The sequence below is a fragment of the Apteryx mantelli genome, chromosome 6, assembly GCF_036417845.1.
Source record: "Apteryx mantelli isolate bAptMan1 chromosome 6, bAptMan1.hap1, whole genome shotgun sequence".
Lineage (NCBI taxonomy): Eukaryota > Metazoa > Chordata > Aves > Apterygiformes > Apterygidae > Apteryx > Apteryx mantelli.
In genome coordinates, this window is record NC_089983.1 from 28642770 (window position 1) to 28656474 (window position 13705).

Here is a 13705-nt window from a genome sequence, read left to right on the forward strand (position 1 = left end):
GACCCTGCACTTGCCTTTGTTGAACTTCATGAGGTTCCCCTCCGCCCACCTCTCCAGCCTGTCCAGGTCTCTCTGAATGGCAGCACAGCCCTCTGGCGTATCAGCCACTCCTCCCAGTTTTGTATCGTCAGCAAACTTGCTGAGGGTGCACTCTCTCCCTTCATCCAGGTCATTGATGAAGAAGTTGAACAAGACTGGACCCAGTACTGACCCCTGGGGGACACCGCTAGCTACAGGCCTCCAACTAGACTCTGTGCCACTGATCACAACTCTCTGAGCTCTGCCATTCAGCCAGTTCTCAAGCCACCTCACTGTCCACTCATCTAAACCACACTTCCTGAGCTTGTCTATGAGGATGTTATGGGAGACAGTGTCAAAAGCCTTGCTGGAGTCAAGGGAGACAACATCCACTGCTCTCCCCTCATCTACCCAGCCAGTCATTCCATCATAGAAGGCTATCAGATTGGTTAGGCATGATTTCCCCTTGGTGAAGCCATGTTGACTACTCCTGATCACCTTCTTTTCCTCCACATGCGTGGAGATGGCTTCCAGGATGAGCTGCTCCATCACCTTTCCAGGGATGCAGGTGAGGCTGACTGGCCTGTAGTTCCCTGGGTCCTCCTTCTTGCCCTTTTTGAAGACTGGGGTGACATTGGCTTTCTTCCAGTCCTCGGGCACCTCTCCTCTTCTCCATGACCTTTCAAAGATGATGGAGAGTGGCTTAGCAATAATGTCCACCAGCTCCCTCAGCACTCGTGGGTGCATCCCATCAGGGCCCATGGATTTGTGGGTGTCAAGTTTGCTTAAATGATCTCTAACCCACTCCTCCTCCACCAAGGGAAAGTCTTCCTTCCTCCAGACTTTCTCTCTTGCCTCCAGGATCTGGGGTTCCTGAGGGCTGGCCTGAGCAGTAAAGACTGAAGCAAAGGCGGCATTCAGTAACTCTGCCTTCTCTGCATCCTTCGTCACCAGGGCACCCACCCCATTCAGCAAAGGGCCCACATTTTCCCTAGTCTTCCTCTTGCTACTGATGTATTTGAAGAAGCCCTTCTTGCTGTCCTTGACATCTCTCGCCAGATTTAATTCCAAACGGGCCTTAGCCTTCCTCGTTGCATCCCTGCATACTCTCACAACATTCCTATATTCCTCCCAAGTGGCCTGTCCCCCTTTCCACTTTCTGTAGACTTCCTTCTTCTGGTTGAGTTTTGCCAGGAGCTCCTTGCTCATCCATGCAGGTCTCCTGCCTCCTTTGCTTGACTTCCTACTCATAGGGATGCACTGCTCTTGAGCCTGGAGGAGGTGATGTTTGAATATTAACCAGCTCTCTTGAACACCCCTTCCTTCTAGGGCCCTCACCCATGGGATTCCTCCAAGTAGGTCCCTGAAGAGGCCAAAGTTTGCTCTCCTGAAGTCCAGGGTTGCGATCCTACTTGGTGCCCTGCTGCCTCCTCGCAGGATCCTGAACTCCACCATCTCATGGTCACTGCAGCCAAGGCAGCCCCCAACCTTCACATCTTCCACCAGTCCTTCTTTGTTTGTTAGTACGAGGTCCAGCAGCACACCTCTCCTCCTTGGCTCCTCCACCACCTGTGTCAAGAAGTTGTCACCAATGCTCTGCAGGAACCTCCAGGACTGTTTGTGCCTAGCTGTGTTGTCTTTCCAGCAGATATCGGGGTGGTTGAAGTCCCTGAAAGTTCCTGAAGTTCCTGAAAGGGTTTCCAAAGCCCATTCCTATGCCATAAACATAATGATACTTTTTCTTTAATGGGCTTATTATTATTATTAATAGTAAAAAAAGGTAGCATTTAATTAATTTACTGATCCTCACAAAAGCCACATTGAAAGTTCTATCAAACCAAGAGGCAAAATGAGTCAGTAGTGCAGCCACCTCAGAGATCAAAAGTTATTGTTTCTCAAAAATATACTAAATCTTTTATAGCAGGTTGGTAGCTCTGTTTAGACACATTCCATAACTTAACAACTATGTCCAATTGTATGACCTGAGGGAAAGTGCAGAAGATGTTTCTCAAAGCTCTTGGGTATGCAAACTTTGGGAACCCCTGTTCAACCAGATAATGACGGACAAAATTTCTCCGCTTCTCCCTCCTCCTCTGCCAGAGAACAGTTCCCAGAGTTGTGGAGCTACAGTTATTCTTGGTATTATTGCAATCCTGGTATGCTCTTGGAGCTACTGTGCTGCTGTGAAAGACTGCCAGAATTTGGGCTCAGATTAACTACCCATAGAATGAGTTAAAACCTCAGCAGTGCTCACCAATAGTCTTAGCAAAGAGTAAGTATAATGCTATTGTTCTCCTGAAGATCTTTTTAAGGAAAGCAAATTTCAGACTCGAGCAAACTGTTTCTGTAGGAGAGGGAGAGGGAATGAGTGCAGCAGGACACAACCTGAAAGGGCATTTTTCTTTAACAGTGGCATTCCCCTCCTTACTAAAGCAGATAAATGAGTAAAATGAATGAGTTGACTTTGAAGTTAAGTCATATAATTTGATCTATAACAGGGACAAATAATTTGACCTAGAACAGAGACTAAGACTGATGTTTTTGAATCAGTGAAAATACAGACACCACTAAAAACAAAGGCTTGACACCATTCTTAATTCTCTTGTTAATTTTAACCTCCTTAGCATTTTTGTTTTCAGCTTCTTTGAGGCCAGGACTGGATAGTCCTTGTTCAAGCACCTTAACAGAGAAAACCACCTTCTCTCTTCAGTCTCCTCTACAATCACACGAACTGCCAGGGATTTTCACCTTATATGCAGCATAACAATCTTAAATCTGAAATTCTTAATGTCTCCTGGTTTATGAGAACTATACCACCTTTTCCCAATCTGCTGAATCTCTGGCTTTGCTAAAACTTTCAACATGCTCCTAGAACTTTGTAAAAAATGACTGTTCTACCACTGTTGCCTATGTCTGCTCTCATAGTTAGATTTCACAGTTTGCCATTTTCAGACCCTGAGCTTCATGTCAAAATAGGTGGGATAGCTGTTGTTCACACTTCCTGTCTTGAACTTGAGCAAGAAGGGGAGCACCTAACAATATTATTAAATGCTTCTGAGCAACCCATTAAAGATGTCTGATATTTACACAAAGCTCCCCCATAATAAAAACAGCTCTACAGAGGTGGCACGTTTGTTTTTAGACAGCACTATAACTTTTACCTGATTTGGATACCCATTCCAGCACTGTCTGGTATTCCAGAGCCAGGGTGTCTGAGAGAGAGAGAGAAAAAAAAAAAAAGTTCTGTACAAACTATTCTGGGCAATGTAGGTGTACATGGTTAATACAAGTGAAAGGCAAAACCATAGGAACAGCTTAGTATTTGCACTTTCTTCTAAAGGCCAGGAGAGCTGAATACAAGAAGTATATTCATCAAAGTTTCACAGTATGTATTAGATCAACCTGCCCATTGACAGAGGTTTTCATTTAGTGCAGCATGATCTTACATGAATATATTTCACAGGAGTGTAGGCTGAACACCAACCCACTTGTGCCCAGGTGGTTAGATCTCACATTGCCTTCTCAACAGCACTGAAAATCTTGGCCCTAGACTGCTCAAATATTTAGCAAGAACTTCCCTTGCATATACTCTAACATATAAGGACCCTTCCATACAGTACTTAATCCCAGTCATATCCTCTCCAGAGGACAAATCATGTCTTTTGCTTTCCTGGCTGGAGACATGACTGTTCAGAGATGATAGACTTTGCTATCACACGGAATACTCTGGTATCTCAGGGCAACATGAAAGGTGCCACAGACAAACTTACTGTAGCATCATGCAAGACACTCATATACTCTTTCACTGCAAAAAGTTGGGCAAACTAGAAGATGTGAGAGTAAGATCCTTGGCGATATGCAGCTCTGTTGCACTTCCTGGCTTTTTGTTGCATGCACACAATTTATGTGCTTTTCTGTGCAACTGAATGGACCCTAGATAGAAAATACCATATGGGCAAGCCCTTCTACCCCACATCTTCCACCATTAAATATTTCTGCAATGGGCAATAAGAACATGGCCAAATCAACAGCAACCAGAATAGCCGTACTTCCTTTTTTGTGCATGAGCAGGAAGGACTCCTTTTAGATACTCTTGTCTTGCAAAGCACAGCTGCATCTCGGGTTCTGGCAGCATTTGCATTTTGAGATGCGCATAAGCACATCTCTACAGCCAAAGGATCTCACTAGAAACATGAAAGAAAACTGTGGATTCAAGGTCTCTGTGAAACTCCTTGACAAACCCTCAGCTGCTCTACATCCAAGTATAAAGGGTGCAGAACACTGTTAGCAGGTGTCCTGGATTAAGACATACATACCCTTATAGCATTAAGTGTTTCCACTAAGATTATATTTTTTTCAAATGAATCCTTTATGCAGGAGAGAGTGTTATCTTGATTTCACCATCAGGTGGAGCAGTCCAGCTTAGGCAAAGCATAGTAACAAACTCATGCAAAATATTATGTGTGAGTGTCAAACCAAACAAAATGAACATTAAGTGGAATGTTGCTCTGGGGTTTGAAGCCCCAAGTTGAGAATCAAGCTAGTACAGTTGTTATAAATAGGAAGGATCTGCACCATGAAGAGAGACAGTATAAACACTAGTCAGGATTACATCTCATTCCCAACTTAAAGAAAGAGCTCTAAATACGATTTGTCTCATAGAATGTCCCTACAGTCTTTGTTGGTTAGCAGTGATGTAATATGAGCACTAAGGGCTCTTTCTGTTTTTTTTTTTGAATGCGTCCTTCACATGGAAAGTAAAATAAAATAAAAGAAACACATACACATCTCCAATACTCCTGAAGTGGACAGGAATAATACTTATAATAAGCACAGCTGTATACCAACATCTACAAATAAGAGGTTTCCTGGAGCTTCTAATATGCCACTCAGAAGATAGCTGAAAGAATGATAAAAGTTCATTCAAACTTCTCCTTCTCTCTATTAAGAAAAATTATTTAATGCAAGCAATTCATTGGTTCAAACATCTCCACAGTAGTTACTGTGCTAAGTGAATGCAATGAAAAAGGTCTTTGGAAACAGACACAGCTCCTCTACAAGTGTTACTGATATACAGAACTTAAAATATTTCTGTCTGGCAGATGCCTAAATTAGAGCCATCCAAATATTGTAGGATAATTCATAGTTTTAGCCAGGTTTGAAAAGCTGTAACTGTCTTTCATATCAGATTCAACTAGAGATAAGAGATGCTTCCTACCCAATTATTTTCCTACCTAAATTACAGGTGCTAGCAAAAAATGCTCATTTTTCTCTTTCAAATATTATGACATCTTATGGTTTCTTCAGAGAAATGCCTGCTATAGGAGCTGCAGATGCAGAGGTCTATGTGCAATTAAAATGCTGAACACTAAATAAAACAGGCTCCATTGGAGAAGCCCTTACAGATTTACCACAAAGCCTGAAAGGATACCACAAACTGATAGACAACATAATATATGCATTAAGTCTCAGAGACCAACACAGTGCAGAACATCTGCCTCTTCTGAGCCACACAATGCTCAGAAGGCCGTGCTGCCATCTCAAACAATGCTTCTCCGATGCTGCTTGGAAGCCTATTGGATCCTACAGGGGCAACAGGTGGGCAACGGTGGCTAAAAAAGCAGGGGATCTGCACTATCTTCTTACCCTGTGTCGTCCCCAGTTCTCCTTCTCTCCCCTTGCACTAGCTACTTGGAGCTGGCTCCAACTGCTGTAGTATAAGGGGATGTAGGTTACAGTTGCCCTGGAGGACTTCAGCGAAGAGGCAGAGAAAGAGCACTTGGTTTAAGCACAGCCTTCCTCTCTGATCTCCACAATAAATTTAGCCCTAGACTGACCCTAACTTTTCCATGAAGACCAAGGTTGTAGTTGAAGCAATGAGCATCTTGTTTAGTCCTCTGTGAACCTCACAACTGTGGAGTACTCTCCACAGGCTTCAGCAGGAAGGAGAGGATCCTACAAATACCCACACAGACTGTAATGTAACACCTAGACACACTGGTAAGGGGTGAATTAGTCAGAAAGCACTTAATACTGACATTCTCGGGGCTCAGCTGAGCCCTGCATAAGCTCACAGGATATGCTCAGCTCTCCCTGAATACTCCCATGATGGACAGTGAAACAAGGGTCAGTGATTTGGCTTTAAAACAGACTCTTTCTGGATAAACATAAGAGGTGTGCTACTGTTTCCACTGCCCACTGAATATCCAAATATCAAGAACAAGAAGTAAACTGGAAAGATGATGTTTAGGGAAGAGGGGAACATGAGGGGAGGGGAGCATAAGGAGCGGGGAGAAGAGAGGAAATGCAAAGAACCAGAAAACAAAATGGCATTCTTAAACTGGAAATGGAATACTAAAAACTTCAGTATCAATTTTGTCAGGCACAAAGCACCAGCCCTACAATGTTGAAATCTTCCCTTATATGACATGACAGAGTTCAGATGGAAACTTAAGCTTTACCGCACTTTGGTGCGGTGCCTAATCAGTGCAGCATCTATGACAGTGAAGGATGATAAACAGCTGTTGAATCTGCTGTCATTTACAGTATTAAAGAATAAATCTCTATTCTTTTACTTTCCTTACAGAAATATCTGTCAAAAGCTCCATCAAACCTCTTTTGAACTCTATGATTAAAGGGAATAATTTTAAAGAACTTCAGAAAAAACTTCTCTTGAGATAAGGGAACGACTGAGGATTTTTAAAAAAACTGAACAAATGATCTGAGATGCCTGCACACTAGCCAGAAGCCTCAGTTTGTTTTGTATCCGTTGTCCTATGCAGTTATCTTTAGAAAAAGTTTCTAATTGGGCCCTGACTTTCAGAAGCCCCAAAGCAATGAAAATTTGCATGTTTTGCTCAAAGTGCTGTTAACATCTAGTATGTGAAACAAAGGTTAGTTCTGATAGTAAATGGGAAAAAAGGCAGTATAATAAAAAAACTTCTATTTGTGATCTGCTCCCTGGGCAGTAAGTTGTCTGAAAGGTACTTTTGTGAGTATTTTATTAGAGAGGCAAAAAATGCATCTGGTGAAGTATCATTTTAAAATAACAAGTTAGATTTTGGTTCATCATATAGTAATAATCAAGAATACTCCTTTCTTATCCATATGTACCCAGCAGAACCAACTGAGCACAGGAAACACAGACCCTGTAGACTAGATTCTCAAAGACACAGACAAGAAACGTACATGCCATGAGCAAGTACCTTCCCATACTGTAAGCCAGCCAACCATCAGGTATGCGTATATCAGGCATTTTATGGGTATACGTGAGTTCCATGAACGTGTTATACAAGAGGTGGTGTCTTCAAATTAAAAAACAATATATATATATATCTCCAGGCAACTTACAGTGTAGGTCACACAATTTTGCAAAGTGACTGCTTTAGTGCAGCTAAAGTTACTTCCACAGTTCACCTCGTTGCAAGTTGCTGTATCTGTACTTGTACCCAGCACAACTAGAAACACAACTACACAGGTTGTATACACCAACATTGGTGCTGCTGTGCCCCGTAATATATGTTCAAACTTGGAAGTATGACATAAATAAGAAACGCGCAAAAAATGCAGACAGTGTTGCTGGCATTTGGCTTTCTTTTTGTTATCCTTAAACTTGAAACAAATAATAGCATGTCAAAGAAACAGCTCCAGATGTACATCATTAAGCCTCATGACAGCAAAACCCAGATCTCTACAGAGTAGCTTCTGCCCTAGCAGTTTGGAGCACTAGATAGAGCTAGAACGCACCTGATCTGTTCCTGACCACATGCACATGTTGTAACACCCAAAAGGGTTCTAAGATCCCAGATAAATATTAATAATAATAAAAAACTTCACTGAGTTTTCCAGCAGATAAATAAATACAATCTGCCTGCTGTTTTTATCAGAATACAGGATGCAAAAATTCAGGAACTTTATAACACAGAATCCTCACTTCTCATGAAAGCCTGTTTACACCACAAAACACATTTTGAAACAAAAATGTGACATTTTCAGTCCAGAAGAGATTTAAACCTTCTGAACTTAGAAAACAGTTGATCCTTTAAAACAAAAAATCCACCATAATATAGAAATTCTGAGCATTCACTGAAAATATTCTCACTGCTCTAAAATCTCAAAATGATGAGATTTTATTTATCTTGGATACTAAATTTGGATAGAGTTCATACACAATTTGTCTTCAATAGATATAAGTAATATTAAATGCAAGAGAAATTAGTAGCATTAATTAAAGTCAAGATAATAAATACTTCTGGCAACATTCTACTCACCTCACTCTTGTTTAAAATAGGCAGATACATGCTTAGATGACTTGCTGTGTTTGTATCACTACTTTCATTTCATTATGTTAGAACAGGTTGTTGTTCCTCATGGGAACAAGTTGTACAACTGAGGCCAGAAGGCTTCCCCTTGAATGGGGTTTACTCAGCCCCCAAAATGCTGTGCGGTTTGTACTTATCCCTAGACCTAACACGCACCATCTGATACATAAGCGTAATTTCCTCTTTTCTTCCACAGCAGCTGCATTCTCTCATCCTAGACAGAATACTATCTCCCGTTCATGTGGATGTACACTTCACAGTATTGTAAAATTTAGTTTATCTATGTAAGAGTGCAATTGTAACATGAGAGGCAGGGGCGAAGACTACAGCTTTTCTGTTGACTGCAAAATATAAACGTATGTAACACTTTCCACCTCTTTTTTATTATACAGGAATTGAAAATTACAGGTTTTTAGTGAACAGCACCCTTCATAACATCAGTGGAAGGACAATTACTTACAATTAACAAGCTTTTTTTTTTTGCATTTCTTCTTCTACATGCTTAAATTAAATAGTATCTCAATGTTCATTTTTTTCCCTCCAATTAAGGCTAGGAATTGCAGCAATTTTTTCTTATTCAATATATTAATGAACATTTCTCTTGCACATCACTGGTTTGAATAAGTACTCGCTTAGAGGGGAATTACTTCAATTGCTGTCTTTTTTTTTTCTTTTTTCCCCCCCCTTTCTACAACACCTGCATCCTCTTGGCATGGTATGCTGAATGGCTGCTGACATTAGAAAGAAAGTCAGATTACCATGGCAGCGCACAAAGCATCCTTCTGTAGTTTCCCACCCCTGGAGCTCTGTGTTCTAGTGTAAAAATGATTCCACCCTTTTATGGTAAAATGAAGAGACTTTTCAGACAGTACATCTCTTAGATGCAAATTCCACAGTGACCTTGGGTTTCCTTCCCCATCTTCTTTCTTGGCTTAATAGGGATCTATATTAGTGTAGACTACGGCAACCTTTCTCTCTTCAGGGAATCATGTACCGAAGAAATATTTGCTTCTGCGTACAATGTACAAATGAACTGAAAGTCTTTTCTCTTAGCTATAGAAAATCTCCTATATATTAATTGCTGTAAAACAAGTCAAAGCTGAACCAGATACAGGCTGTTCAGAAGGAAAAAACAATAAAAGAATATAAGAATGTCTTCCTTGCTAATGCAATTTATAATCTCCACATTGATGTATTATTTTAAAATAAGCAAAATAAGTTGAGTTGTAATCCATGTCCTTTAGTCATTATGACTATCTTTATTAGCTCTCTTAACATATTCCAAGCACTGCTTCAACTAAATAAAAAGTGCCAAGAAATGCTGAGAAAATACTGCACTGTTACTTCATCGTTATTGCAGCAAAATGAAATTAAAACCATGCTTAGTTACACCCACTGAGCTAACACTTGAAACCAGGGGCACAGCTTATATGCTCTCCTAGCCACATTAAAATGGGACTGTGTTTTTATCCATGTAGGGCTAGAAGCCTGCCTTATTAAGAATCAATTATCTTAGTTATACAGTTTATATAGCTTTTGCTACTTCTGCTGATAAGTTTACAAGACAAGGTGGGAACAATTTTTCCCCACCCTATAAAACTCTAAGCTTTCAGAATATGTTTCTCTTCTATTGTAAAACAAAACCAAGAACCTTTAAATTGGCAAGCAGGAAACCCATGTTTACATCTTCCTCCTGTATGTCAAACATCTCAGACGAGTGAGTGTCCAGTAAAGTCCGGGGAAACCATGAGAGACCCATCTCAGAAAAGTTCCTCTGGTTGGAAAGAAAAAAACCCCCAAACCCCTCTTCCTCATTTTCCATTATTTTTTAGTAGGTTTATGAAGGGAACAACCAGAACATTGTGTCAGCTTTTCAAATTTTCTATAGTCTTCCACTAAGTTTGTCTAACCTCCATGGACTAACATTGGAGCAGTGGATTTAAGATGTCTCAGAAACTCTCTCTGATCACCTAGAAATGTTTTTCTCTTGTCATCTTCCCCCCAAATCACCCTAGATAAGACAGAATCTGAATCATGTTAAAATCATCTCATGCTGTTTTGCTACTACTTAAGTATTTCTCATACCAAATCTCACCCATTTAAATATTACATCAGGCATTTTCAAGTCTCCAATGATCTTCTGTGACAGGCATTTATGTCACAACCTTAGTAGTAAATAATGCCAACCATACAGGCTGGTATTATTTATGGCAGGATGAACTGTGGAGCCCTCAGAAAACAGTATAGGAATAAACGTATCCTCCACAAACATCGGTATTTAACCACCTACACATCACAACTAAATATGTTTTCCACTATCCACAAAACCATTAGGTACTGACAAAACACCATGCTGGGAACAAAGAGAATTCAGCAAAACAAATCCACAGCTAATATTCTGCATCAGCTTCTACATGCTCTTCTTTCCAGTGACTTGTGATTTGGTTTGGGATGCAATTGCTTCTCACACCATGAACAGCATTTTCATAAACCCTTCAGAGACCCAAGCAAACATTCATATTTCTTGGCACAGCTCACAGCCTAAGTGAAGACAATATGACACATTGCCTATGAATCTCCTGAGCTTCTCTTCTCATATGTTAATGACTAAGCAAGCCATCATAAGGCTTCATAGGACTGCTACTTCTCTAGAGTTTAGTGCTTTGTGTCTGCAGAAACAAGGTGTTGGGGGGAAAAAAAGCTTTTGGAAGGTAGAGCGCTCAGCTTTTCCTCTCAGCAATCTGCACTTCTCACTCCCAAATATAATTAAAAATGATACTTCCACTAATGGGAAGAAGGTGAATTGTTCACATTCACTGAAAGATGCACTTGACATTTCAAATGCAAACATGTGTGTGTGTGCAAAAATATTTTTAGAAAAAATATGAATTCAAATTTGGATTTATTTACATAAAGTGATTTCTATCTGGAAGGGCAGAGCAAGCTCACTCCATCACATACATACAACTTTTCTGCCTAAAAATATGATATACACAGATCTCTTGCAGTGTTTATGTCTTGTACTGATAAATGCATAATTTCACCTTCCAAATGATACGCAAAATCAGTCTCCAGGAATCTAAAACAAAGATGGCAAAAGGAACATAATTCTAGAGCATCTGGAATGGTCCTAATATCTAGCTAAGGGTGGAGAGGAAGGGAGGGGCACCATCAGGAGACTGCACCATTTCTCCGAGCTGACACTCAGAAGTGCTCAAGCGAACGCTAGCATGCTTTGAGGATTGAAGAATTCGCCAGTCTGAGAAGCTGGTAAATGTAGCATCTCCTCAACAGGCTTTTAGCAGCCAGCCAGCTGCATTTCCAAATTCTCTTCTCCTCTTACTACATCCAGTCATCAAACAACTTGCTCTCATTTGAGTACCTTCTTGTTCTGATACTTCTGCTACTTGCTTCACATTAAACAAAACTATTTAAAACTTTTGTTTTCATGTGCAATAGGAATAAATTCTTTAATGATTTTTTTGTCATGAACAAGTTGGGCAGTCTGTGGTGTTATGGCAGTTTATAGGTTTATATATGACAGCTGAAGATCTGTAAGTGTTGCACAAGCCTGGCTAACGTTCCTGTTTGTTGGTGGGTAACAGATTTCCTAGTGACAGTACTCAATGTATTTTGAAGTCATTCTATCAGCATATTAAGAAGATTGTATAAAAAGATAATGGACGCATTCAGCAGAGCACTCCAGATGCTTGATAACGCTTTGGTGAAGCAAAGCGACTGTAAACCCATTAGCTTTATAGCTGCCTTGTATTTTTCGATTACAAAGCCAGACCACACCATTTAACCCAGATATTTACATCTTGGAGGTTATTTGTGAAATTATTTTATTAAGAAAGACAACATGCAGCTATAAACTGTAGGTTTGCAACTACTTCCTAAAAAGATAGTGTTGAGATTTATGCTTAGAGAACCATACCTTGCTATGAAAGTTTGAGTTGTATAAAATTATCATTTATTTAAGAGACCAGGAAAAATTCCAAGAGAGAGTTAAAAACAAACAAACAAACAAACAAACAAAAACAAGAACAAAAAGCAACACACACCAGTTCACCCCTGGTAGCAGTGCAATGCTCTGAGACTGCTGCAGAACTGAGCCACTCAAGAACACTCTCTGTTTGCTTACGCATGTAACTTTAACAAAGCCCCAGGTTTTCCAGCATTCTGTAGTCTGATATTACAGCTATTCAGAGGCATACATGAAAGTAGTTAATAATTAAACTCATCATTATATATTTACTTTATGTAATTACAGCTACTACCTGTAGCTGTTTTGCCAGAAGAGTACATCTGACTACTTCTGACAAGCTGATGATTTCCTTCCCACTTGTAGAAGGAAAGTGTCCGCTGCTTCTTAGCGCATACTACTGAAATTGCCCGTTGGAAATCCCAGATGATCTTTCCTTTGCAGGATGCACTGTGTCACCATGGCTTGCTTTACTGACATATAACGTGCCCCACTACTGCATATGGCCCACAGAGGGAGACAGAGTCAATTTAAAAAACAACAAAACAACAACAACTTCGTCCTGAGTGACGTGGAGGTACAATGTCAGGCACAAAATCAGATGTTTAATATAGTGATATTTATGATCCTACATTGCCTACTGGAAAAAACTTGTATACAAAAAAACAAAGCAAAAAAATCCTCTACTTTCCACTCCTGCAAATGCTGCATTTTTCTGTAGCTTAGTATATGCATACTGCATCAAGGTCTCAAAATCATTCCTGAAAGTCTGAAAATTGAGATTTTGCAACTGCAGATTTTTTTTATATGAAATATAATTCACAGGGATAAGATTCAGCCCCAGACAGACAAAAGTGTACATGTTTGAGTCATATGCTGCCCTTATGGGTGGGTGGTGAGGAAACCTTTTGCTAGTGAACTCCTCTCACTACTGCCACTAAAATCCCGAGAAAACGACTGGCTTACTTACCAAATTTGCTTCTAAATACAGAAACACAATAAAACTCCACAAGATGACTGAAGGAGCAGAGCTCCTTCCAGAGAGATCGCAGGAACAGGCAGGGTGAGAGCACCCTATCTCCAGCCACACCAATGGGACCATCACTGCATAAGGACCACCGCCAGTGCATTTCAGGCACTGGGCACAGCAAAAATGTGGCAGTACCCAAGCAACAAAAAGGTAAGGACAGACTAAAGTAGCCTCTTCACCTCCTTGCCTCCCCTGTAACTGTCGCGTTTTTCTGAGGCTAATGCATGTATGTCATATCAGGGCAACTCACCCTTGGGGGTGAAGTTGCCTTCACTAAGCTATGTCTTGGTGTATTTAATAATGCCACAGCTTCTAAGCACTGCCTAGAGAAAGACCAGTGAGAAAATCTGT

The 13705-nt window shown here is 40.5% G+C and overlaps 1 protein-coding gene across 1 annotated transcript in view; it reads right to left on the reverse strand.

The window, feature by feature from the left end:
• The window catches only part of CERS6 (ceramide synthase 6), a 139039-nt gene that overhangs the window by 36014 nt on the left and 89320 nt on the right, over nucleotides 1–13705 (reverse strand). Inside the window, exon 5 of the mRNA XM_067298538.1 lies at nucleotides 3180–3230. Within this exon, the coding sequence (XP_067154639.1) occupies nucleotides 3180–3230 (51 nt within the window). The remainder of the gene's footprint in view (nucleotides 1–3179; nucleotides 3231–13705) is intronic.